Below are 27,945 nucleotides of genomic sequence, written 5' to 3'. Positions count from 1 at the left end.
ATCTCACTCAACTACGTGAACCCAAGTGGACTGTTCATCTTCGGGTGAAGTATGAGGGACTCAAGCCCTTGATATATTTTGACAAGATGTACTGGTTTATTGCTATGTTGTGGCGGTTTCGTAACATACTAGTGGGTTTTCTTGTTACTGAGATTTCTTCAACTTTATTACTGTTTCATTGATCCTGCTTTGTGATGCGAACAACTGAATTTCGAGCCGCCACCAGAAGGGGCGCTGTTGTCTCCTAACATACCCATAAGCGGAGGAGTGAGAGGTGCATGAAATGGAGAAAAATGGCGGATCATGTGCAGGTAAGTAGAGGTTTCATGTTTTTGTTACCGACAGTTTGTTCTAGAGCGGGAAGATGAGGTTGAACCTTGATCCAGATGCGGTGGTGCAGGTACGGAGCCGGTGTGCAGCGCCAGGGAATGCAGTGGGCGTCGGAACGCGGGACTGTGGGCAGTAAAAGAAAGGATGAGGCAGCCTGTGTTGACTCGTGGCCTGCTGTCATTGCGTTAGCTTGTGTTAGCTGCTGGACGGAACGAAAACAGACACTGTGGTGGCGTGCAGTTCCAGTCTGTGGGGTTCCAAGTGTCTGTTTTAGCTGGTGGTTTACCACTACCGGTATGATAGCGTGCATTACTTGCGTGTTTGGGGGAAATAAACAGTAAAACACAAATGGTTGACTGTGTGCCACTAGCTTTCAGGCTAACGTGCAGGGGTTAAGTGCGAGTTGGCGCCAATATGTTCCACATTAGAGGCATTTTTCCTGTCAGGAGCAGCGGACCGGTGTGACGCCGGAGACTTTGCCGTTGGAATAAAACGTTATTTTCGTCTCTGTTGTTGGCTATCCGGACGCTGATGCATGCTAAGCTAACACTAGCTGCAGCCAGACGTCAACTTCTCCCGCCCGAGCTCTTTGAAAACATAACCCAGTGTGTTGAAATGTTTGTCAGTGAAAATGACTTCATCTTCACGGGATGAGGGAAAGGGGAAGTTGCACCGGGGAGGTTTCCCCCCTGTGTGCTGTTACCGGAGGGAGCTTAGCGGTGCGGTGTTGTGATGTGTAGCCCGCTCTGTTGCTTCGTGTTCGGGTCCGGACACATGTGTAAGGAATCTCAGACGGGACAGCGCTCAACTTTCCGATTCGCCGATTGATTGTCGTGAGAAAGATTTAACATGATTTTTCCACTTAGTGTGAGAGTGTTGTGGATAACCTACCGGACACTAAATACGAAAAAATACACACAGCAATGCTTCGCGTTTTATGTGAATGTGAGTGAACTCCCACGGGAGGCGAGCTGCATCTTGGATACCGAGTGTCGCTGCATCCCAGCAAGCTTCACCCTGTATGTTTATGGGATGCTCTCCTGGCCAAGATCGACCTGGGCAGGAATCTACAGCACACATCAACCTAAATAAGCTTTGATATAAACTGCCCTACATAACGAAGCAGGAATTCTGCATATAAAAACTACTTTTTGCTCAAAAGTGGCTTAAAACACCACGCAGACAATTAATGTTTGATTTTATGACTATTTATGATTTTTGGTCATTTGATGTTTGATGTGGCGTGTAAAATAGTGTATTTTACAACTAAAATGAAAAACATAATATTGAATTTATCAATGAACCTACATGACTGATCAACTGAAGAAGGATCCTCAGTAGACAGATTATGAGCTTTTAGGGGGTTTTAAAATGTCCCACTCTCAAACTGACTCTAATTTTCCAACAAACGGTTTGCAAGTTTTTTTTAGCATCAGACTGACCAGTATAGACCCACCCCCACTTGTTGCTATGCACTCCCCTCCAACCAGCAAAGAGAAAGCTACCATTGTTTATATTTGATTACAAATTTGCCTGTTTGGAAATTGCAGTTGCAAAAATCAGACAGGAGGCCAATTAACAAGCTTGTTGTACTTGTTATATAAATTTCAGAATGGTGAAGAGTTATTTAAAAAAAATTCTGAAGCATAAATTACATTATAACTTTTATAATCAATGTATTTGCAGGAGTAGGCACAGCAAAAATGTTCCCCTCTTAATTTTTTAAGAGTTTAATAAAGTTTATCCCCCATATACACTCTTTAACAAAACCAAATGTAATTGATATGAATTAATTGTGATATGTTTGTGCAGCTAATATTCCTGTAGCACAGCTGTTTGACGCCATGTTTGTTTGGTAACAACACAAATGAAATTCTTAGATGCACAAACATGTGGCAGAAATTTATTTTGACTTACAGGAAGGTGAACAACTCCACTCAGGTACAAAACCTGAGTGAGCAGTCTGCGCAGTAATGATGGTACCTCTTATGCTGTGAAATCACGGAATGCTGAAGGTTCCTCCATGGAGTAGTGCCTACCTGCCCTGCTGTGCTCTGCTGTGTAACCTCATGTGTAGGTGCATCAGTAGGTTGTCTGAATCTACACACCCTGTCATCACCACACTGACCAACCCTGGACTGAGCTCTGTGTTGCACTTCGTTTACATTCAGTGGCATTTGAGTCTCAATAGAACAACGTTTGGCTCTAAAGTAGGTTAAAAAAAGTGAGAGAATGTTATGAAGGGTTGTTATGAAATTAATCAGTTATCTGAAAAATCTGATGTTCAGCTTTTGATGAAAGCTGGTGTTATTGAGTTTAGATCCAATTCACGTTGCCAAGCAGAAATGATTTTCATAATGGGTGACGAATCAAAAGACAAAATTTCATTAGAACGTTTCGGGTTGGGTCGTGTCTCAGAAGCTGCTGAGGATGGAAACAAAACTTTAATCTGAAAGTATTGAAAACGATGTGAAGCAAGGAGACACAATCCTCACCAGATTCAAAAAGCTTCAAAAACTTGTCATTCGGCTTTAATTATACCTAATGGCTGCTAGTAACGACTATTGTAGTAATGGATTTTCTGACTGTTAATCTGAAGATTAATCAGACAAGAAAATGGACAACATCTGCAGATTAAAAATGCATTAAAAGATCCAACTTTCTTATTTTCGAATAAGGAAATAATCATGTAATTGGCCAAAATGCAACATCATTCATTTAGTTTGCAGCTAAAAAAAACTGAATATCAATACAGTGCACAGCTGACATGGTGGTTACTTCTTGGGATTTGCTATCCAGATCTCAGTCTGGATAGCAAGGTGTCAACAAGATAGCAGATTGACATCTGGATAGCAAAAGGTGCTTAAAAGAATTAAAACAAAAAACGACCCCTACTCTTGTTAATGATTAATCAATTACAAAATCAGGTGACCATTATTTCAACAATCAATTCATCACAAGTAATCTTATTAATTAGTTGTTTCAGGCCTAAATTGAAGTTATATGATTCACACTTGAAATGTACAAATCAGGCAGCTTGCTATAACTTGATACATCATCAGCTCAGGTCACATGTAATGCATGTAAAAACTGTTTGTTTGTTTTTTTTGTTTTTTTTTCCATGTTCATTAAGTGAAAATTGTATTGCTCTGATTGTTATCTAGGATTTCTATTATTATTAGTGTAATAATGGTTATGCTGTCATTCTCCAAAACTAACTGCTCTAATAGTTGTACTGGGGGCAGCAAAGGGTGAAACAGTAAATTTGACATTTGTTGTCTATAGGAAGTCAGTCTTGCTAAATGATGGTCAGTTGCAGTCAGATTATTATCATACTAAATTAGCATTGAATGACTTCCATCAGTTGTTGATGTGGCAGCACTTTAAAGCCAGGTCAGAAAAATAAACTGCTAAAAACTTTATTGACACACTAGAAAGAAACACTGGAAGCAGCAGTGAAGATATCCTGAAGTTTGACATTCAGTTGAAAATCTGAAATATTTCTACTGGTCAATGTTGGATGAAATTGTTTAATGCTGATCTTCTACACAATCATACTTTTGTGCAAAAACACGAAAGTATGATTACGATGTGTTTTTCTTTTCGGTATGTAGACACATTTAAGTTAGTTTGTTTTATTGTGTATATTCTTTTCTAAGAAATCTCATGAACAGATCTAACCAGCTGGTACTACCCTAAAATATCAGCTCATAATGAAAATAATAAGCTTAGTTTTCAACAAGGTGGGATCTTGGTTTTTAATTAACAGTTTAAGTTTTAATGATGTTCTCAGCTGGTGGGAAACGGAGGCAGGCTTTCTCTCAGGAACTACCGCTCCAGTTGAAATGGATCCTTATGCTGTGAAATCACAGTAAGGATTTTAGCACAATTAGGCTAGATTAACACTTAGCTGTTAAAGGAAAAACCTGACTTGGGGAAAACTGTAATTCTAACCATATTCTAATTGGTTTGCATAATTTTTCCAAGCAGGATTGACATTGAAAACATGCCATTTAAGACAAGATACACTGATCTAAAGCTCTTGTTCAGCTGAAAAAATGTTAATTTGAAGTAAAGACTGCTCCAATTATCTTCACTATTTTTATCTAAACATAACATATGAAACATGCTTTATTATTGACAGAGCAATAAACCTGCTTCTTATGTTTTAGTCCCTCAAATACAAAGTTGGAAGTTCAGTAAATCTGACAAGCTGGTAACCAGTTAATCTAACAAATCTGACTTTCCTGAAGCATCCAGCTAAATGTTTCTTCACATGCCAGCTAACAGCAGACAGAGGACAGTGCTGCTGCGGTAGTTTCCTACATGTAGTGAGGATGAAACACAGCAAGACCAGACTCTGAGACAACACCTGACACCCAAAGCATCAACTCTAAACTCATCTTTGCTGCCACTGTTACTGGTGAATAATAATAATTAAAAAAACAACTATCTAAAATAAATTAACCAGCCACGCTTAGCCGGGCAGGGGGAAACAAGTGAAGCCTGGCAGCCCACCAGGCTTAGTATACTCTAAAAGAAACCATGCATACAGTGAAATGCTTGTTGTTTTGCTCATTATGGCTTATAGATAATGTAAGCCCAAGATTCAGGGTCTCAGAAATTTTTTATATTTTATTAGAGTATAACTTAAAAAATGTTTTGAAAAAACCCCCAAATATTCTGAAAAGTATCATTTCCATCCAGTCAAAACTTGGTTTGGCTCCTCTTGCATGAATTATTGCATCAATGCACTGTGGAATGGATGAGATCCACTTGTGCCATGTTCAGCAAGGCACAAATGTGCTATATAAATAAAATTACCTTTGTGGGTCAGTGTAGGTGCAATGGAAGCCCAGGTAGCTTTGGTAGCTGCCTTCAGGTTTGGGTTATCTGCTGTTTTTAAATATATATAAAACAACAATTACAATTTTTTTAAGTACTTGATGGAATACAACTGATTCAGTGACTGTATCACATATAAGTCTGTATTAATGAAATAGTATTTTTTATCTTTTTTTTTCTATTAGGTTGTCTTTTTAAAAAAATATACATATTTACATATTGCAATATTTACATATTTAAAAAGAAATAAAGATCTGCAGAATGTCAGATGTGCCCATGTTGTTTTATCTGATTAATCATCAAAACAATTGATAAAATAATTGTTTTGTTGAATACAGTGAACCCTCGTTTTTCGAGGGGGTTACGTTCCAAAAAGAACCCGCAGTAGGCGAAATCCGTGAAGTAGGAACCTTTATTTTTAACAATTATTATACAATAAAATACTCCATAATACATTGAAACCAAAGAACAAAACCTTTTTACAGGCCCAAACATTTGTTTAACAAATAAAAAGTACTGTATAAACATTTTATTTATTTTTTTACAAATAACTACTGTACTGTAAAATAATAATTTTAATATGAAGTGAAAGCGGATTCCCGTGCCCGAATTGCGGAGATCAGCGCCGCCCCACCGCGACCTGAGTCATTGGATTAGAACGGGAGAAAATAAAAAATGAAACTAAGTACAGTAGGACTAATAGTGACTCATGTGTATTTCACTGCTCTTCTGACTGAGCCGCTGCATCCTGACTCCGCTCTGTAGCGGGTTTTTTTTTCTTCTAAAGCCCGCGGTGCAGGTGTTTTTTTTTTGAGAGAAGAACATAGTTATCGGTAGCTGTTGTCGCTCTTTTTTCATCTCTATGTAAGCTGAAGAAGTGTAGAATTTGGATAATTCTCTGCACCTTTACCGGACCGGACTTTTAGTTCACTTGAACACAGCTACATCAAAACATCGGTCCCAGAGAAATTGTTGATCATAACATTGAATCAGTTCCTAATCGGCTGCATGAGAAACCCACTCATAGTTTAAAACATGTCTATTGTAAGCCTAAAGCAAGTTAAATGAGAACCGAAATAGTTGGATTTAGATCTGGAAAGCCAGCTCCATCTGTTGGCTGACTCAGGAGGAGTACATCAGGACATGAACAATGTCCAAATATGAGCTGGATGGAGGCAACAGCTGCGGGGCTCAGTGTGTTCCTTAGTTCCTCCGTTCTTCTGCCTCCGTATTCAAAGCTGCTACAGAGCACACCAACATGTTTCAACAGAAGGAAAGAAATCCTCAAATCACAGATCTTTCATCAGGACAGCTCTGACCTTGTGTTTTGGTTCAGATATCCACCAGGTTTCTGATTTCCACCCATTCAGAAGCTGGTTTTCCCCAGTGTATTATAAGCCTGGTGGGCCACCAGGCTTTACTTGCCTCCCCACCAGGCTATGCATTGCTTATTTATAAAAAATTTCTTTTAAATGTTTGCATTTTTAAGACTTAATAGTTGGAGTTCAGGTATTAATCTTCTAATAACATATAATTGTCAAGTGATATTTTCAAGTTTCCTGTCATTTAAACATTTTTTAGCTCAAAAACACGACACACCACTGGATGAATGACTGCCTGAGTGCCTCAACCACTGGACTTGGCAGGTTTCTTGGAGAAACCCTGAGTTTCTCTTTTGCCTAAGTGTAAAAATTAATCTAATTGTCTTTGTAAATATTTTCAACTATCTGTATTAGGGTTGTTATAATACCAAAATATCAAAGTTGATACCAATAAAAATACTCCCATTTCACAGCGTTTCCCTCAGAAAACTAGCTAAGCCTGCTGGTAAGGCGGTCCATCAGCGGCCCATTGTTTTCGTGTTTTTGTGTTAAAAATTTTTTAAAAGTTGATAGTAAATTTGAAAATATGGAAATGTGTGTTTTTGGAAGACATTCTTGCCAACTCTATAACGTCTCTGTAAAAAGGCGAACAAAAAAAGTATCATTTAAATAAATATAAAAATGTTGCACTCCAGTTACGTATGTCATAATGGCCAGTGGGGTCATAAAGTAAGTTACATTTAAAGGTTGAAGAAATTAAAAGAAATATTAAGGATAGGAAGCATATTTCCATGCTTAACTAAATATCTTTTGGTTACAAATTCATTGTGATATGTTTTTCTGAATCTTACCATTTTGCTTTAGTAATGTCTACAGCTTGATGTAGTATTTTGATTTGCTGGTTGTCATTGTTTTTTGGGGGTTTTTGCAAGGAATATGGTAATTGAATTAAGACCCATCTGTGATTTGCTGGTGGTGTGACTCATTTACATAAACATTATCAAGCTGCAGGCCCAAACTAAGAGCCAGGTGTGTGTTGGATCACCTGCTGAGCTAACATCTGTGAGATGTAAATGCTAATGTCACTCATTCTTTTTTCACAAAGATACAGTGAACCCTCGTTTTTCGTGGGGGTTGCGTTCCGAAAAGAACCCGTGATAGGCGAAATCCGTGAAGTAGTTACCTTTGTTTTTTTACAATTATTATACAGAATAATTAAATACTCTACATTGAAACCAAAGAACAAAACCTGTTTTCAGGCCCAAGCATTTTTAAACAAATGTAACGCTTTCTTGTAAATAACTACTTGTAAATACTACGCGTATTTCATTGCGCCTCTGACTGACGCTGCAGCCTGACTCCGCTCTCTAGTGTCTTTTTCTTCTGAAGCCTGTGGTGCAGGTGTGTTTTTTCGAAAGAACAACATAGTTATCGGTAGTTGTTGTCACTCTTTTTTATTCTGGGCAGAAATATTTGCCAAAATTTGCCAAGCTGTATTACGTATATTTAAATACCGTAACGTTATTGGCACACAGGCAGAGAAAAAGCGCGGAGACTGTTTAGCCAATCAGGACGCAGCGCACAATGCACTGTGAAAAAAAACTGCACAAAAAAATCCGCAAGGCCGTGAAAAGTGAACCGCGTTATAGCGAGGGTTCACTGTATATGTGTTATATATATGTATCAGTCTCACTTCACTCTCAAGCTCTGTGAGAATGTGTTATTGCATTATTATGCAATGACTATTATGTTACTTGAAAATTATTGTTTGTCACGATAACTTCATCACAGGCAGCGCTAAACAAATGGATTTTAGTCTTGATTTAAAGGCTCTTGGTTTATCTCTGAAGTTTTCTGGATGGTTTAACAACAGTATTTTAGAGTCTATTCTCTCAGTGTAAGGACTATAGAACTATCTTCCTGGTTTTAGTCAGAACGCCAGCAGCAGCGTTCTGCTTCAGCTGCAGCTGGAGGTTTGATTTTTCAGGCAGACCTGTGAGGAGCTGAGCTCAACCTTAATATTTAAATATTTTATTAAAAAAAACACTTTTACTGATAAACTCTTTAGTTTCTTTGACCATGGTTATGTTGGAGGTTTTCCTCCTAGTTTTGGGGATGAATCTGCTGATCAAACTTTATCAAAGACTCAGACTGAACTGAACGTCTTGTTCTGTCACTCATAGCCTGCCAACCGCTGCTGTCCTTTTAATAGTCATTTATGTGGAGGTTTATCAGCAGTAATTAAGTTTGTTGGTGCTCATCTCATGCAGCAGATGACACGTGTGCAGGCAGGGCTCCGTGCGCAGCTCTTATCTCAGGACTACAGAGTGAGTGTGCGAGATGCAACTCCTGCATACACCTGCTGCACCGCAGTGCTGCTGTAGCCAATAGAAGCTCCTCTGCTGTTGCTGCTGCTGCAGTATAACCTGCCTGCTCCACCATTTTGAATTGATCAGTGACCGGCATCTCTGTGTCACCAGACATGACTCAGCACCTTACAGGAATTTGATATCATTAATGTACAGGAGGCCGTCTCTTCTTCACAACAGGTGAAAAACAGACGCCCATGTTTTCGTCTGTTGGCTACAACCGGAGACCAAACGGTCCCACACTTAAGCTGTTCTCAGTGAAAAAGGGAATGTTGACTTGCTTGAAAGTTAACTGTCTGTGGGATCTGTCTGTGATTACTGTGTGTTGTGTTTGTGCAGGGCCTTGCCCAGCTGGAGATCCTGTGTAAGCAGCTGTATGAGACCACCGACACCGCCGTGCGACACCAGGCAGAGAAAGCTCTGGTGGAGTTCACCAACAGCCCTGACTGTCTCAGTAAATGTCAGCTGCTGCTGGAGAGAGGCAGTGTAAGTGTCTGCAGGGGGACTCACTTCATTCACCACTAATCATTGTTTCTCTGATTAAACGTGCTGCAGTGTGACTTCAAAGAAAATACTTTACAGGCTTTTTATGTCTTTAAGTGGACAAATAGAGATACAGTGAGTGTGGTCAACAGGTGGCAGTACAGCCCTGATCATGTCAATGACAAAGCCAGAATTACAAGAACCTGTGCTGGATCCAGTTTTGGTGGCCTGTTCACAAGGGAAAAACTAATTGACTAGTGCAAACGTACAATATTAATAGGTAGTTCTGTACATAAGTGGATATGAACTGAGGCTTGTAGGTCTAATACATCCTCTAGCCAATCACTCCATGTTACCCGAGTTGCATGCTGCTTGGACTACTAGGACACCTCAGCTTCTTTTGAGGCCAGAGAGGTCCAGCAGGACTGCATCTTCAGCCTGACATCATCCTTCACCTCCTTTGTCCACCAGCAGCTCCAGGGGTGGGTAATCTAAGTGCCTAAGTACAAACAACAGTTAGACCTTGTCCCCCCACTCATAGCCAGAGGGAGGCTATCCTGTCATTCACTGGAGTGAACCATAACATACAGGTACCAAGATGGGGGTTACAAGTAGAGGCACCGAGCAGAACCCCTCCGGCTGAACGTCTCTCACCAGGGAAACTCCAGAGTGAAACAGTGTCCAACTCCTCTCAAGGATACTGGATCCAGAGCCATGTGATATTCCACATCCCAAGAGCCCTAACCCTCACACAGGTGGTGAGCCCATGGGAAGTGGGACCCATGTCTCTTCTTCAGGGTGTGCCCGAACAGGCTCCATGGGTTGAAGCCCAGGCTCTCACCAACATGCCCCACCTCCAGGCCTGGCTCCAGAGTGGGGCCCCGGTGTCCCCAGGGAACATTGTTTCTGTTGATTTTACTCATCACAAGGGGTCTTTGGGCTTTGGACTTTCCTAGGTCCTCACCTAGGATCTGTCTGCCTTGGGTGACCCTACTGGTGGCATGAAGCCCATGACAGGATATCTCCTAGGCTCTTTGCAGCACTCAAACCCCTCTGCCACAGTAAGGTGGCAGCCCAGGGAGGGGGTCCTAGTTCATACATCTTTCTTTTCTGTCCACATAATTTTTTTTACATTACATCAATAGCGAAAATAATACAAGATTTATTTTTGGATTTTTAATTTAAGCTACAAGCTAGCTAACATTATATCTCTGCTCTCTTCCCAGTCTTCTTATTCTCAGCTACTTGCCGCCACTTGTTTATCTAAACTGGTGTCTCGGACTAGTAACCCTTTACCCCTTGAGCAACGCATTGACATTCGTAAGTATATTTGTTTCTCTGGCAGCCATCTTTTTTTTTTTCAACATGAAAGAAAACTCTCCTTAGTGCTCTTGACAAATCAAAGCAGTCTTCACATGTCTTTTAAGTGGGATGTTGTTTTATGTAACACACAGGGAACTATGTGTTGAATTACCTGGCAACACGGCCGAAGTTAGCAGCATTTGTGACCCAGGCTCTGATCCAGCTTTATGCTCGGATCACCAAACTGGGCTGGTTTGACTGTCAGAAAGATGACTACGTCTTTAGAAACGTCATCGCTGATGTTACGCGATTCCTGCAGGTGAGAATCTCAAGTCTTGTGAGATGGTTCCTTGTCAGAGTTCTGAGTTCAAAGAAAGTGGTCTACTTTCAGATGCATTGAGAAGCTTTGAGTTTCTGTGTGGGCTGGAAAAGTCTAGGAAATGATGGTGTTTCTATGCTTCAGACTCTCTGTAATCTCTGTACATCTCTCTCCTTATCTCTGTTTTCTCTCTGTGTGTGTGTGTGTGTGTGTGCGTGTGTGCGCGCGTCTCCTTTTACAAATGTGTGCAGATCTTTGTCAGTATTCTGCTAATGTCAAGAAAGCAAAATTTTGCAATTGCTGTGTTTCCTTAAATAAGAAATGAAATTCAAATCATGCATGTTCACATGACAAGTTGAAAATCATGGTAGCAACAGATGTAAACAGTTATGAAATATACAGTATTCATAATTCTGCCATAGTGCTAGCGTTCATCATCTATCAGCCAATCAGAGGAGACGTCAGCGTCTTGTTCAGACGTTGGCGCAACAAGCCCCGCCTCCTTGGGACGGCCTACATATGTGGCATTTTGGGGAAATTTTACAGTGGAGCCAGCCGCACTTTGACCGAAAAAAACAAACTACAAACCACGAAAAAGACTACTTCTTGTTTTCTTCGCCTTTTCCCAGTAATAACATCCAGTAATGATTATGTGACTGGTGTGGTTCAAAACAATGTTTCCATTGCGGTTTTACAAAATACATCTGAGGATAATCCACCTCATCCCAGCACAACAACTTATCAAAAACGTGTTTTTTTGTTTTTGTTTTTACATTGCCGTGCTTTCATTAAGCAAATTTATTTTCAGATTTTTAATTTACGTGATTAGGCTGAAGAACAACTGAAAATGGTCGTGAACCTGAGAACGATTCTGGACCTGCTGTTCAGTTCAAGCCTAAACTTTGGAACTGTGTGTTTCCAGGACAGCGTGGAGCATTGCATCATAGGTGTCACCATCCTGTCCCAGCTGACGAACGAGATAAATCAGGTAAGTTTTCCTGTGAGTGTTTCAGTGTGAGGCGTAGATGTGGAAGCAAGATAAATCTGAGCCGCTAACGGTTTCAGAGCGCTCCGGTCTGGATTGGAGGGCTCATCATGTGACACACTCTAGTGATTAAGCTATTCCCAGCAGCTTAAAGATGGAAAATGTAAAGATTTTCATTTGTGCCGCCTGCCAGGTGGAGACATGGAAAACCAAATGTTTGCTTTGATTCTTAAGAACAAAAGTCAAGCTGCTCAGATTGAAGCAGTGTGTTGGTGTGACTGGATAAGCCTGTTGGGACTGTAAACTGATCAGTGGCAGCAGATTGCTCCAACATAATTCAGTTTTAGAATTTCCAGATTATGTTCCTTATTTAGGATCTACACTTAAAAAGTTGTTTTGCCTGCAGCCTGGACTCTCTGATTATGGTATAAACTGAGTCTTAAATCAATCAACCAATCAAGTTTATTGATACAGTACATTTCAGCAGCAAGGCAGTTCAAAGTGCTTTACATCATTAAACACAAAAATACAGTCATAAAAAACAGAAAACAAACAAACCATTGACATTAACATGATGTCATTAACATGACATGATGTCACCTCCCTGCTGTTCCTCAGTATCAGGAAGCCGAGTCGCCCCTCATGTTTCTGTCTCCCTCAGGCCGACACAACGCATCCGCTGACCAAACATAGGAAGATTGCGTCATCGTTCAGAGACTCCTCGCTCTTTGACATCTTCACACTTTCCTGCAACCTCCTCAAACAGGTCAGTCCCAAAGGTCACGGGGTCGGAGAATGAGTCCAACTCTCTCAAATGGGCAGTTAGGAAAAAATGGTTTATTTTAAACAAAGATGCACTGGGAAGTTGATTGGGGAAATACGTCAAAATCTTCTTCTAGTCAGAAACTACTACTACTAAGAGGTAAATAAAGCAGCTTGTGCAGACTGCATGTTGTTAGGTTTTAATAGGTCAAAGCTGTTGCACTGTAACAGAACAATCCCTAGTTTATTTAGCTGGTTCTGCTGTTTTCTTTTTCTGTCTTATCTTTCCAAAATAATTGCACCAATTTCCTTACACTGTACAGATCCACAGCGCCTCCTCCTGGACTCAGATGTTAGTCCTCAGCTCAAGGGCATTTTCACCATTTTCACTTCTTCTCCTATCCTCATCTTTGCACTGTAGCCATGTCTTTAGTCCCTTCCTCCTTCCATTTTGTTGCTGTGGACAAACTGTTTCATACTTGTATTTAAACCACTGTATGTGAGATTCATTTTCTATATAGTTAAAGGACGAGCAGTATTATGTGAACTTGACCTCTTTGAGCCTTCCATCATGTTATAATGTCATTTTCTAATCAAAAACATACCTGGAATGTGGCTTTGATTCTTTCATGCATGTTTGAGAAATCCTTTAATCTCCCATGGCAACCATTCTGGGTCCCTAAACACACACCTCCCCCACTCAGTTCCTTCAGACTAGCCAGCAGCAATTAGCAAACACCTGGTGGAACTGCTCTGCTGCTGATCTCAACACACAAACTACTTCTCAGTGCAACTCTCCTAAGAATAGTTGTAAACAGCATAATGGAGGACCATTGCTGTGATGACGTGATGAAGGCAGAGTTGTCAGAAAGAGCAGGAGCTTCTTAAAGAGACAGAGACCCAATTTCAAGGTGTTAAGTTGCAAAGTTAAACTTCTTTTAAGTCATGTTTGATATACATACAAATAATAAGAATTACAGGTAACATAATTATTTGATTGTGCTGTAAAATGGAAAATACATAACATAATTTACATGTTTTATTTCCCCTCTTTAGATATTTAAAATGTTTCAAATGTTTTCATTGAGAGCAAAACAAAACCATAGTGAAATTCATCGTTTGTGTACGGAAACATGGTGAATAAAGTTGATTGTGATTCTGAGCCAACACAGGCAGGAAGTGACCAGTGGAGTTCTAGCATGCAGGAAGTGATGGTGGCGTTTCCGTTGTCTCGTTTCCAGGCTTCAGGGAAGAACCTGAACCTGAACGATGAGTCCCAGCACGGCCTGCTGATGCAGCTCCTCAAGCTCAGCTACAATTGCCTCAACTTTGATTTTATAGGAACTTCCACAGACGAGTCATCAGATGACCTTTGCACTGTACAGATTCCAACATCATGGAGATCAGGTAACTTAGTGTTGAGCTCAGGGTTGTTCAGAAGAAAGCCCTAAAAGGGGCATCTCCAAGTTAAAGCTCCAATAATGCATTTCTTTTCAAATTAATTGAGGCTTTAATCATAAATGGATCATAAATAGTTCACGTTGCAGTACCGTATTTTCCGTACTATAAGGCGCATAGAATAGATGCTACAATAGAGGCTGGGGTTACGTTATGCATCCATTAGATGGAGCTGCGCTAAAGGGAATGTCAGCAAAACAGTCAGATATTGTCAGTCAAACTTTATTAATAAATTACAAACCAGCGTTCTGAAAACTCCGTTCATTCCCAAAATCAATAAACAGCTGTTTTATTATTTTCCCTGAGGTAAAGTAAGTGACGTGGTATTTTCGTGACACAGTTTATCTTTTAACAACAGCAAGGTATAACATATAGTGGAGGGAAGTTTCCTCGATTCAATAAACACGTTAAAAACAGTCTGATAATGTTACGGTAAATCAAACGTTAGTGCCATCACAATATATATCCACTTCCGCTATAACCATTGATTCGTTCATGTTAAATTCTCTGGCTGCTGCTCTATTCCCGTGTTCTACTGCGTGACTGATCGCCTTGAGCTTAAACTCTGCATCGTAAGCGTGTCTCTTAATAGGAACCATTTTGGGGTCTTTACACAAAACCCAGAGTGCACAGCGCGCTTCTTCTACGGGGGAAAATGAAGTCGGCAGCTGCTTACCGTAGTTGCGAGACCTGTTGTGGCTCAATATTGGTCCATATATAAGGCGCACCGGATGATAAGGCGCACTCTCGGCTTTTGAGAAAATTGAAGGTTTTTAGGTGCGCCTTATAGTGCGGAAAATACAGTACTTTGAATTCAAGATAAATAACTTTTCTTCATTTTTTGACACTCGGCTTCAAAGTAGTACATAATTGGTTTGAGGAAAGAAATTATATTTAGTGTCCAGATTGCAAATGAAAATTTCCAAACAGTCAGATGTTCTCTATTAACTTTGTGTTTGATCTCTCCTGCAGCGTTTCTCGATTCCTCCACCCTGCAGCTGTTTTTCAATTTATATCATTCCCTCCCTCCGTCCCTTTCCCCGCTGGTAAGTGTGAGCTGAGCTGGAGGCGGAGCCGTAAGGTTTCTGTCGGATTCTGAGCCGGTTGTATTCCTGTGCAGGTACTGTCCTGTTTAGTTCAGATCGCCTCTGTCAGGCGGTCTCTCTTCAACAATGCAGAGCGAGCAAAGTTCCTCTCCCATCTGGTGGACGGCGTGAAGAGGATATTGGCGAACCCACAAGTAAGGAAGTCACCTGACCCGAACGCTCCCCTGATTGTCCAATCAGGTGCCGCTTTGTGATGCTTTTTATTTTGTGCAACAGTGTCTGCCGGATCCCAACAACTACCACGAGTTCTGCCGCCTGCTGGCGAGGCTGAAGAGTAACTACCAGCTGGGAGAACTGGTCAAAGTGGAGAACTACCCTGAGGTGATCCGTCTCATTGCCAACTTCACCGTCACCAGCCTGCAGGTGAGGCTGTCAGCTTCCACTCCAAGCAGTTTAAAACAACAGGAAGTTGTGGGTTCTAACAGCTAGTCTGGGGGTTCTGTGGGGTTGCAGCACTGGGAGTTTGCCCCCAACAGTGTCCACTACCTGCTGAGTCTGTGGCAGCGCCTGGCAGCGTCTGTCCCCTACGTCAAAGCCACCGAGCCCCACCTGCTGGAGACCTACACCCCAGAGGTGACCAAGGCCTACATCACGTCGCGGCTGGAGTCGGTCCACGTCATCCTCAGGTAGGTTCTACAGAGGCTGTCAGAACCGCAGATCACAGTGGTTGTCATGAGTCTACACAACGTTTCTGATTTCATCCTCCTGCAACATTTGACGATGGACAAACCTCCATTTCTCAGATATCTTTCCCTGTAGACAGCACATGAATGTTGCTAGGTTTCATGATAACAACTAGAAACATGATCAGAAGGAATGAGCCTGAAAATAATCAGCTTTTACACAGGAAGCCCTGTTGACAACTGAAACCCAGCCAGGCTAGCCGTCGTTTATTTGTTTATTTTGGATGCTTTTTAGTGCTGCCAATCGATTAAAAATTTAATCAGATTAATCACAATTAGCATTGTGATTAATCACTATGATTAACTTTGTAAGCTTGAAATGTAAAAATGCATATTTCTAAAATATGTTGTATCTTCTCAAACCAAGCATCTGTTTTCCAAGTTTTCATAATCTGGAAGGTTTAAAAAACTCATTTCCAAGCAGAATTTGAAAAAGTTAACTAGTGCTTTGGTGGAAGAATAATTTCCTCTTAGAATAAATAGGCTACATACTAACTTGGTTTTATCCAAATGTCGACCTCAGTGTTTTTTCTTCTTTCTTTTTTTTAAAATCATTTTCAGCAGCAGTGGTTGATTATTTGACAGTAATCTGACAGGAACGGGCAGAGAGACGTGCTGTACTGAGGGCTGTAGCTGCTGTGTACAGTTTTTAAAATACATTTTTTTCCTGAACACACCAGTCTGACTCTGCTGGCTCATCTATTCACTTGGGTTTTTAACTCTGCATTTCTGCCAGCAGCACCAGATGGCGCTGTGAACTAGGTAACCCTTTGGGAGGGAGGCCTGCATGCATAAATACTGCTACATCCGATCCTCTGGTTCTCTCCACAGAGACGGCTTAGAGGACCCTCTGGATGACGCTGGGCTGGTCCAGCAGCAGTTGGACCAGTTGTCCACCATCGGCCGGTGTGAGTACGAGAAGACGTGTGCTCTGCTGGTGCAGCTGTTTGACCAGGCAGCTCAGACCTACCAGGAGCTGCTGCAGTCCACCAACTCCAGTGCTGCAGACGTCACCGTGCAGGAGGGTACGGCCAGCCAAACGCGTTCAAACCCAGCTGCGTCAGGCTGCGTCGGGTAGAGTCTCAGCTTTTGTCTTCTGTCTGCAGGTCGGTTGACATGGTTGGTCTATATAATCGGAGCCGTGATCGGTGGACGGGTGTCGTTTGCCAGTACGGATGAGCAGGATGCCATGGATGGAGAGTTGGTCTGCCGGTAGGAAGCGTATCTGTTGAATTGTTAAGAATCATTTAAACAGAGAACTGGCCTAACTTGACTGAGGTACCGTCCCAGTCTTTATGCTTTCAACATGCTGTAGTTCCTGACCAGGTTTGGTTTGCATGTCAGGGTTCTGCAGCTGATGAACCTGACGGACTCCCGGCTGGCTCAGGCAGGCAACGAGAGGCTAGAGCTGGCCATGCTCAGCTTCTTCGAACAGTTCCGAAAAATCTACATCGGCGACCAGGTGCAGAAGTCCTCAAAGGTGAGGCACTGCACACGGCTGTGGAGCGGGCTGGATCACAGGAAGCCTGCGCTGTCGTGATGCACACTGACATTTGTTCTCCCTTTTTAAGGCACATACTGCAAATTGTGAACTTCTCAGATAAGTGGTGGAAAGTAGAAACTGTGGTGTTGGTGGTGTTTTTGTAGCAGTTGTGTCTGTAAAGAAAACATGGCAGTAAGCTGTTGATCTGTAGCCAGAGATCTGCTAGGCTGCAACCAGGAAAGGTTTTCTCTGAGAAAAAGAATGAAAGTGAAGCTTTAAAGGGGCAGTGTTATGTAAAATCGATGTTTTTGAGCTTCATGTTACAATGTTTTTCCCTCATCAAAAACATACCTAGAGTGTTGTCTTGATTTTTCATGCATGTTTGAAAAATCCTTTAATCTCCATGGCAACCATTCAGATGTGCAAAACGCCTGGGGGATCTAGCTCCGCCTCCCCTTCAGAGCTGCAGTTTCCAAGCTTCAGGGCTTCGATTCCCCAACTCGGCTCCTTCAGACTAGCCAGCAGAAATTAGCAAACGCCTGGTGAACCTGCCCATCTGCTGAGTTCATTATAGGAGCTACTTCTCAGAGCAACGCTGGTGAAATGGTTGATAAAAGGTTAATAGAGGAGCCATGTTGTGATGACTTCCACTTCGCAATGCAAGTTTCAGAATGAGCAGGAGTTTTTAAAGAGACAGAGGCCAAATTTCAAAGTCTTAAATTACAGAGTAGAATTTCTTTTAAGTCATATTTGATAAATAGCATTTTGATAACAACTGAAGGCAACATAGTTACTTGGTTGTGCTACATAAAGGGACTGTGGCCTGAAACACATCATACTGCCCCTTTAAATCCCAAAGCAGAGCCAGAGGTCTCCAGCTCTGTCCTGCACATCTTGGTTAGACTTTAATTTGGCTCTTTATCCAACACAACCTTCTGGAAAGTTTGTCCCACCTCAGAAACTTAGCTTTGAACATCATAAAATGTAATAACTAGTATTTCAGCTGCATACTGCAGGAGGAGCAGGTCACATGATACGACAGTTGTTCCCAGCACAAGGTCTCTCTGACTAAATGTCTTTTATTATTTACAACTAGAAAATAATCTATAGGGCTTATACGTATAGATTATTTTTTGCACAAAAAAAAACTCGGCTGATTGGTAGAACAAGTATCAGGATCTCCAGTTGTTGTCTTTGAACAATGGTTGAGGAGCCTAATCTGATACTTCAGATCACACTGGGACGTCCCTGCAGTGGACAACCTTCAGTGTTTTCATTTTCTGATTGCATACAAACATAAAAACATGCATTTAGGTAGATAAACTTCAGTGGGAATGCAGACTTTTACAACAATAAACAGATTTCTGCTCTGCTATCTCTCAGTTGTGAGTTTTTGTTTTTGATTAATTTGTCAACTTTTTTCTACAATCTAAATGACAACTGTTCATCCAAAAATTATTGTACATTCAGAAGTATTCAGTCACATTTTTCATGTATTGCATTCCATAAAGCTGTAAACAAAGACTAAAGATACGCTGAAGACGGCTATAGGTCAGGGGTCAGAGGTCAGGGGTGTGCAACCAGTGGCTCTTTGGATGTTCTACAGTGGCTCCCAAGAAGTTTGTGTTAAAATGATATGGACTTTGATTTCTTTGTATGTTGCCTCAGGAGAGAATCGTGTGGTCATCAGACATCCAGCACCTGTAGGAGGTGAAATCTGATGAGTTGTATGTCATTGAAACATCTTTGTTTTCCAGCTTTATCGACGATTATCAGAGGTTCTGGGGCTGAACGATGAGACGATGGTACTCAGCGTCTTTATAGGGAAAATGTAAGTAGCCTCAGTCTGAGGAGTGTTTTCCTTACACTACTTTGTATCCCGACAGTTTGGACTGGTTCATTTGACTGTCTGATTGTTTCTTCCAGCATTACAAACTTGAAGTACTGGGGCCAGTGTGAGCCGATCACGTCCAAAACCCTCCAGCTGCTGAACGACCTCTCCTTAGGATATCCTTACAGAGTGTGTGGAAGTGTGTGTCTTTGAGAATCCTGACCCGGGATTAACTGGCAGAACCATTGAACATCCAGGATGGCAGAAGGACAGAATTAGGAGATCCAGTTCAGGCTGAATGGTGTTTTCTTCAGAGTTAACTGTCACATACGACACAGCTGCTGCAGAAATCTGTTCAACCTTCAGAGCTGCTAATGTTGGTTGACCAGATTTCTGTGTAACTTCATCAGCGTGTTTATATCTGTCCACAGAGAGACGCTCACTTTCATTTCAGTCATGTAAATTAAAGCATGACGAGCCTCAGTTAGTAATCCAGGTCTTCATATGTGCTGTTTATAAGGAAAAGCGTTTCCTGCTGCTGATCAGGATCCCATCAGGATGCGAGTTTCTCCTTGACTTCCTGTTTGTGCACATACAGCAGCGTGAGGAAGCTGGTGAAGCTCAGCGCTGTCCAGTTCATGCTGAACAACCACACCGTGAGTATTTCCCTGGACCAGGTCCAGATCACACTTCCAGACTGGAATACCCACGCATCACAGTCACACACACTAACATAGTGTGTCGGTGTTTGTGCTGCAACAGAGTGAGCATTTCTCTTTCCTGGGCGTGAACAACCAGTCCAACCTGAGTGACATGCGCTGTCGGACCACCTTCTACACGGCCTTGGGTCGCCTGCTCATGGTCGATCTGGGTAAACACAAACGTACACAGTCACATGTTAGCTTGTTAGCTTATCTCTGCTGGTGGGAGTTTAATGGTGGGGTGTGTGTGTGTGTGTGTGCAGGTGAGGACGAGGACCAGTTTGAACAGTTCATGTTACCTCTGACTGCTGCGTTTGAGGCTGTGGCTCAGATGCTGAGTACGAACACATTCAACGAGCAGGAAGCCAAGGTGAGGTGAACACACACACTTCCTCTGGTTGTTCTGGTTCTGCCCTAGCATCCTAACGGTTCCCTGTCCGTCTCTTCTAGAGGACTTTGGTGGGTTTGGTGCGAGACCTCCGGGGCATCGCGTTTGCCTTCAACGCCAAGACAAGTTTCATGATGCTGTTCGACTGGATGTATCCTTCCTTCCTCCCTCCGTCCCTCGCTCCAGCTGCTGTCTCTCTTCTCACTGTAACTGACCTAGCTGAAGTGTCCTTAACCAGCTCTGCAGATACCCAACGTACATGCCCATCCTGCAGCGGGCCATCGAGCTGTGGTACCACGACCCGGCCTGCACCACTCCTGTCCTCAAGCTAATGGCGGAGCTCGTTCACAACAGGTACACACTTCCTGTCATGATGAGTGGACTAGGACTCTGGAGTTACTATCATGAGCCCATTGGTTCCACCAGACTGTTTCCAGTTTTAAACTGGTGTCAGTAGCTCCATTTCCATTACAAACGTGCGCACAACTTAGTCAATATTCTGCTAATGTAAAAAAAAAAACCCACAATATCGCAATAGTGGTGTTTCCATTAAATAAGAAACGGGATTCAAATCACATGTTAATAAGTTTGTTCATGTGATAAGTCATTAAAACTTATCATTCTACTATCACTTCTTGTCGTCGTCTTTGTGGTTTGCACCTGGTGTGACATCAGACTGATGATCATGTGACTTATGTGATGCGAAAAAAGTGTTTACGTTACAGTTTTTGAAATAAACCAACTTCACATTTATTATGAAATATACAGAGAGACTGTGAAGCTATCGCTCCACACTAAGACGTGCAAGAGAAATGCTCTTTGCAGAAATCAAAAGACTAACAATGAATTTTATTTGCCACAGTTGATAGGCTCACAAGCCTGGATCTGATCTGAACAGAAACCTCATCGCTCTCATCAGCTGTTTCCACCAAGCTTTAAAAACAACAGCTATCAAACTACTGATAAAAAAACAACAACCTGGACAAATTGACAAATCACTACAGCAGAACTACAGGCCGATCTCCAACCGTCCATTCATCAGTGAAATGATTGGAAATGCTGTTTCAACTGTTGAATTGTTTCTTAACAATAACCAACCGCTTTGATATGTTTGAGTCTGGTTTCCAGGCTCATATAGTACTGAGTCATATAGATCAATGACATCCATATAAATACAGACTGCTGGTTCTGTTGGACCTCAGTGTTGCCCTTGTCTTATTACTGAAACGACTGGAGAGTCGGGTCGGACACTCCGGTCCAGAACTCAGCTGGTTCCAGTCTTCTCATTGAAGTGGACAGAAGTCACATGTGACATGGCACATGTTGCTGAAACAAGCAGAAGATGTAGTTTCTGTTGCCATCCAGCAGATGGAGCTGCAATATCAGCTGATTAATAAATAATAAGAAAAGCAAAGAATGATGTGATCTCCTGGATGGATGAACACATAAACAGCCATCCTGACAACGTCTCCATGAAACATTAGTTTCATTAAGTATTGTGCCAGTTTTATTTTCAGAAATTTTACAGGTTCAAAATTGTTCATGTTTACACTGTTAAAAGTAACATGTGCCACAGTTCATATTGGCAGGAAAAAATTTAAAACAAGTTATACCTATAAATATTATTGGGTTCCTTAATTAATTATTTGTATGCTACTTATTACTAAATCAAATGTTTAGTAATAAGTGATTTAAATATGTTAATATTGTTAATAATATGTTAATATTTAAATATGTTAATATTTAAATCAATAAGGAATCAAATTGTGACCCAATGAATCTAAATTGAACTGATCTGTGAGGGTCTCAGCGATAGCCGGCCCACTCTGCTGCGTCTGTGTGACGCCAGACAATCAGTTTGTTTTCTCTGCAGATCGCAGCGGCTTCAGTTTGACGTATCGTCACCAAATGGGATCCTGCTGTTCAGGGAAACCAGCAAGATGATCACCACATACGGTATTTGGACTGGAATGCAGCCTGAAGTGTGATGGAAGCTAACAGTAGCTAATGATAGCTAACAGTAGCTGGTTTGTCCCCCAGGGAACCGGATCCTGACGCTGGGCGAGGTTCCTAAGGACCAGGTGTATGGCGTCAAGCTGAAGGGCGTCAGCGTGTGCTTCGCCATGCTCAAGGCCGTGCTCAGCGGAAACTACGTCAACTTTGGGGTCTTCCGTCTCTATGGCGATGACGCCCTGGACAACGCCTTGCAGACCTTCATCAAACTACTGCTCTCCATCCCTCACAGTGACTTACTAGTATGTTGAATTTTTTTCCTGTGGTCAGACAGGATGTCTCTAATGACCTCAAAATGAAGCCACTTCTTTGTTTTTATGGGATGCTCTCTGTTGATGCTCGCTTCCTAAACAGTCTGGAATCTGGTTTCAGGATTTTCTGCTACGTGTGTCTGAGTCCCTCATGTTCATCCTCCTCTTCTTCCCTGTGCCTTTCCTTTCTTCTCTTTTTGTTTTTCCTTTGTGACTCCTTCCTCCTGTCATTCCATCCTTGTGCACTTTCTCCCTTCTTCCTTTCCTTCCTTATATACTTGTACCCAGCTCCTTATCTTCCTCATCCCTTCCATACTTAATACTTCTGTTATTTGTCCTTCCTTCTTTCCTCCCTTGTGTCCTACCCTCCATTATATCCTTCTTTTCCTCCGTCTGGTTTCATATTTCTCAGATCCTATATTTAATGCCTGCCCATAAACATATTGCAATAAACTAATAATTAATTGCTTGATAAATTACAATTAGTTTGATCATTTCTTTTCTGATGATTCATATTTTTGGAAGGAACATTTTATTTATGGTTTTATTTTGGATATTTAAAATATCTTCCAGTTCTAGTGTTAAGTGTTCTTTACAAAATTACAGTTTATTGGTGTTTGATAGGGTGAACCTGCATTATCACACAGTTTTCAATAAATTACTTAAAAATGGTCTCAAAACAACAATTTTATTGCGACAATTAGTAGGACATTTTATTGTCCAGTAAAATGTGTTATTGGGACCAGTGTGTCCACCCAGCCTTAAAAAGTCTTAAATGATTTTCTTCTTTTTTTGTAAGCTGGCCTTAAACTCATTAATAACAGCTCTTAAACTTTGTGGTGGCAGGACTGTTGAATCTCACGTCACAATTTTTCTGGTGGGATTTTTGGTCAAGCCAAAGTTTGAGTCACCTGGTGACATCGTTGTTCTCTGACTCCAGGCAGCTAAGCCTACCGCTAACTAGCTGCTAACAGACCCTTGCTGGCTAACATTTCTGTGTCTATCTTGGGTCCAGTTGGATGGACGACGTTCATTTTTGCCACTTGCCCACATCTCACTAAGATGCTAGGTGCTTTCTATGGCGTAACAGTTTTAAGCTAAGCTTTATGGGTTGTAGATGTCTGGGAGGCATCACAGCCAAAAAACAATACTTATAGGTTTTTTTGTGTTCCATTTCATTCAACGTGTCAACCAAAGAGGTCTTAAAAAGTCTTAGGTTTACCTGCAGATGGTCTGATGAAAGTTATTGGATGCGGATATTTGATAGTTTAGAAGGACTGAGACGTGTGGAGGAAACCAGCAGGTGGATGTAGATTTTCTGATCAGTGTTCAGCAGTGAAAGCAGGAAGTGTGTGTGTGTGTTGTCTATCTCTGCAGGATTACCCGAAGCTCAGCCAGTCCTTCTACTCTCTGCTGGAGGTTCTGACTCAGGACCACATGAACTTCATCGCCAGTTTAGAGCCGCACGTCGTCATGTACATCCTGTCATCGATATCAGAAGGCCTCACGGCGCTGGGTGAGGCCTGGCAGCAGTCCGGTCTGACCGGGACCACGGTCCGATCTGGGTTTTCACCTCTCTCTCTCTGTGTGTCTGTTCTCAGATACGATGGTGTGCACCGGCTGCTGCTCCAGTTTGGACCACATAGTCACCTACCTGTTCAAGCAGCTGTCACGCTCCACCAAGAAGAGGCCTGCTCCCATGGCAACAGACGACCGCTTCCTGCACATCATGCAGCAGCACCCAGAGATGATCCAGCAGGTCAGACCAATCAGCTCGCAGCTTCCCGTGGCGGCGCGCTACGTCCGCTCAGACCGACCGTCTCTGTGTCGTCCTGCAGATGCTGTCCACCGTGTTGAACATCATCATCTTCGAGGACTGCAGGAATCAGTGGTCCATGTCCAGGCCACTGCTGGGCCTTATCCTGCTCAATGAGAAGGTGAGCTCCTCCCTCTGCTCTCACCTGCTGCTGTCTTTAGGGAGTGTGTTTCAACGGGTGTGTGTGTTTGTGTGTCCTGCAGTATTTCGCTGACCTGAGGAACAGCATCGTCAGCAGCCAGCCTCCTGAGAAGCAGCAGGCCATGCACTTATGCTTTGAGAACTTGATGGAGGGAATAGAGCGAAACCTTCTAACAAAGAATCGAGACAGGTGGGTCGGGTTTCAGGTTGTCTGTCTGTCTTCCTGAGGGCCGGGGTCCCTTCTAGTGGTTAAACTACAAATCCCACAGTAACTGTAGGTGAGAAGTGACCCTGTTACGGCCATGTTGCCTAGCTACAGCAGAGTAGTCAGAGTCACGTTGAAGTTTAAATGCTTTAAAGGGCAGTATTGCTTAAAATCAACTTTTCTGAGCTTTTCATCATTTTATAATGTAATTCACTCATCAAACACATACCTGTCTTGATTATTCCATGCATGTTTGAGAAATCCTTTAATCTCCATGGCAATCTTTCAAATGAGCAAGACTCCTGGGTGGACCTAGTGCCGCTTTCGAGATGTAGCTACTCCTCAAAGCTGTAGTTTCCAAGCTTCCCCCTCACAGAGCAGTCCTCCCCCACTCAGCTCCTTCAGACTAGCCAGCAGCAATTAGCAAACACCTGGTGGAACTGTGGATCCGCTGAACTCATTATAGGAGCTTCTTCTCAGTGCAACGCTGGTAAAAACGTTGTGAAAGGGTTAATAGAGGAGCCATGTTGTGATGACTTGCTGAGGGTAGAGTCTCAGAAAGAGCAGGAGATTTTAAAGAGACAGAGGCCCAATTTCAAGACTGTAAATATCAAAATAAAATTTTATTTCAGTCATCTTTGATATATAAAGTATTTTCATAACAACTGAATGAAGTTAATATAGTTACTTGACTGCTATAACATGGCAGTATGTGACTGGAAAAACACATAGCACCGCCCCTTTAAGTGTGCCCAGTATGTTCTGGTACTAATAGAACCTCTCAGCCTAGTGGGGCTTTATTTATGCCCGTCCACCTGTCCCTCTGCTCTCCTTTTGCAGGATGTGTTTTTAAAGTCGTACTCTTGTAAAACCGTCTGAGTCTTTGATCTGTGATGGTTGAAGTTTAAAGCTGCACGTGTGTGTGTGTGTGTGTGTGTGTGTGTGTGTGTGTGTGTGTGTGTGTGTGTGTGTGTGCAGGTTCACACAGAACCTGTCCGTGTTCAGGAGGGAAGTCAATGACAGCATGAAGAACTCGACGTACGGCGTCAACAGCAACGACATGATGAGCTGACATTCCACACGGCAGAGCCTCACCCAGCTGCAGAGCAGGCGCCCCCCAGACCCTCACCCTGCGTCCCCCCCCGCCTCCCCCAGCCTCCTCCCTGGGCCGGGATGCCTAAGGGACATCTTCTCACCCCGACACCACATCGACTAAAGTTTCCCGCCTTCTTTTTGATATAAGCATATATAAATATATACAGATCTATTTTAAAGCCAGTCCGTGTTGGTCTGACTCACCTGGTGGAGGGGGGGGGGGGTTGCATGTCTTGGCACGTCTTGGCACTCTAAATCACTGACAGAGGAAGGCGAGAGTGCTGTGGCTGAGAAACGGAGGAAACGGGACCGCAGAGGACGAACACCGGTAACCGTAGTAACCCGCTTCTGCCTGCCTTGTATAGAAAACACACAGAAAAAGAAAAAAAACAAACCAAGTGTACATTTTTTTTTCGTAACATTTTGAACAATGTTTATAATGATCGAATTTAAACCAGATGATGAGTTGAGGATTGAACCCACGTGTGATTGAGCTTTTTACAGTGTAGTGAGTTAGTGCAAACTGTCCGTCTGCGTGGGGGACGAGGGGGGGCAGAGGTACACACACTAACAGAAAGGGAGTCAGAGCACCATGCTGTACATTTTTCTCAGTCTCTGTTTGAAGTGATGTAAATAGTTGTGCAGCAGCAGGGAGGCAGCTCTTAAAGGAACATTCTGCTGTTTTTATTTAGTCCAACTTTTCAACATGGCTCCTAAACGTTATCCAGCAGGAGGAAGCAGAGAAATCTCCCGCGTGGGTTTGCTGCTCCTCGGTTCTTCTTCTTAGTTTTGGAACGTGACACTAACTGACTTCTGGCTTTCCCCACAACAAAATATTAATACGCAGCCAATGTTCTGGCTGGGTTTCACCAAATCTCTTCATCAGTGAGGTAATTAAACGTCAAGTGGTTCTGATGTGGTCCCACTCTGACACTTCTCTCTGTTTTCTCCAAGGGTTTCACTCATGCTAGTTTTTCATCCGTTTTGATCATAAGAAAAGCAGTCTTTAAGAGTTATTCATTTAACAGAGACCAAATATGGAAGTTATCTGTAATCTAAAACAAAAATAATCAATAAAACCTAAAGAATCCAGAGTGAGTATTAATAAGCATGAGATTGGAGGCGGACCATTCCTCTGCTGTAGTTTTAAACATTATGGAGTTTTTTCTGAAGGAGTTAAAGAAGCATTTGTGCATCATTCCTCACTGCTGCTTTGCTTTCCGGCTGCAGTGAAACATCTGCTCAGTGTTTCTTTCTTCCCTCTGTCTTCTACCACCAACCAGCACTAAATTGCTCTGCAGTGTTTCTGCTGTCCTGCCTGAACGCCGTAGAGTCGGGAGTCTGAGTGTCGCAGCTGATCAGAAAGAAACCCCAAACAGAAAAACAACCCCCGCCCTCCAGCAGATTTTTCCTTTAAAGCCTGACGGTCCTGCAGGCGTCACACACGCCTGCTGCTTGACGACATGTAAGCAACATGGTCGCAGCTCCGTTTCCCCCTCTGGCAGGCTCGGTGCAGTATCCACCATTTTGTTTACACTCTGGATTCCTCGGACCCCCATTTGGGTCCTGCAGTGAAGTCCTTTTGGTGTGGGTGTGGGTGTGTGGGTGTGTGTGTGTGTGTGTGTGTGGAGTGGTGTGGCTCTCTGTTGCCTGGTGTGTGTGTTGTCACTTGGTGAACTGCGGTAGAGCTCAAATGGCCAAGGTGTGTGTGTGTGTGTGTGTGTCTGAAGACAGACTCTGAATAATCAGAAGGGGAGGCCAGCGTGGCGACATGGAGACCAGCTCAGCCTGAAGAACCTCAGTAGAAGTCGGGACAGTGTAAAGGCGTCTCTTAGCAACGTGTGTTACTCTGTACGATGTTGCTGCTAACTGTTTGTGACAACTAGCTCATCTCTAACCATGTCAGCACTCACGGATGTTCCTAAGTTTGGTTTGTGTCCCTGATTTGAATGTGTTGGGTCCATAGAGTGAATAGCTGTTTGAGTTGTTTGGATGTCTGCTACATATAGTGTAAGCATTGTGACTGCAAATAAACCTCATTGATTTTTACAACACTG

General features: G+C 42.5%; 1 protein-coding gene across 1 annotated transcript; it reads left to right on the top strand.

The window, feature by feature from the left end:
* The first annotated feature begins 204 nt into the window (after positions 1-204).
* xpo7 (exportin 7) lies at positions 205-27,945 on the top strand. The gene is made up of 28 exons (XM_028025184.1): positions 205-311; positions 9,206-9,352; positions 10,576-10,669; positions 10,804-10,970; positions 11,893-11,958; positions 12,617-12,721; positions 13,959-14,124; positions 15,148-15,221; positions 15,296-15,415; positions 15,498-15,644; positions 15,735-15,907; positions 16,796-16,989; positions 17,071-17,176; positions 17,309-17,444; positions 19,205-19,278; positions 19,374-19,454; positions 19,871-19,934; positions 20,041-20,149; positions 20,243-20,349; positions 20,430-20,518; positions 20,614-20,721; positions 22,241-22,323; positions 22,408-22,622; positions 24,009-24,147; positions 24,233-24,390; positions 24,470-24,568; positions 24,651-24,778; positions 25,772-27,945. Exons 1-28 carry the CDS (start codon positions 279-281, stop codon positions 25,863-25,865), a joined length of 3,276 nt encoding a protein of 1,091 aa, XP_027880985.1. The 5' UTR covers positions 205-278; the 3' UTR covers positions 25,866-27,945.

This window comes from Xiphophorus couchianus, chromosome 8, assembly GCF_001444195.1.
Source record: "Xiphophorus couchianus chromosome 8, X_couchianus-1.0, whole genome shotgun sequence".
NCBI classification, from domain to species: domain Eukaryota; kingdom Metazoa; phylum Chordata; class Actinopteri; order Cyprinodontiformes; family Poeciliidae; genus Xiphophorus; species Xiphophorus couchianus.
This window is presented reverse-complemented; position numbering and strand designations above follow the sequence as displayed.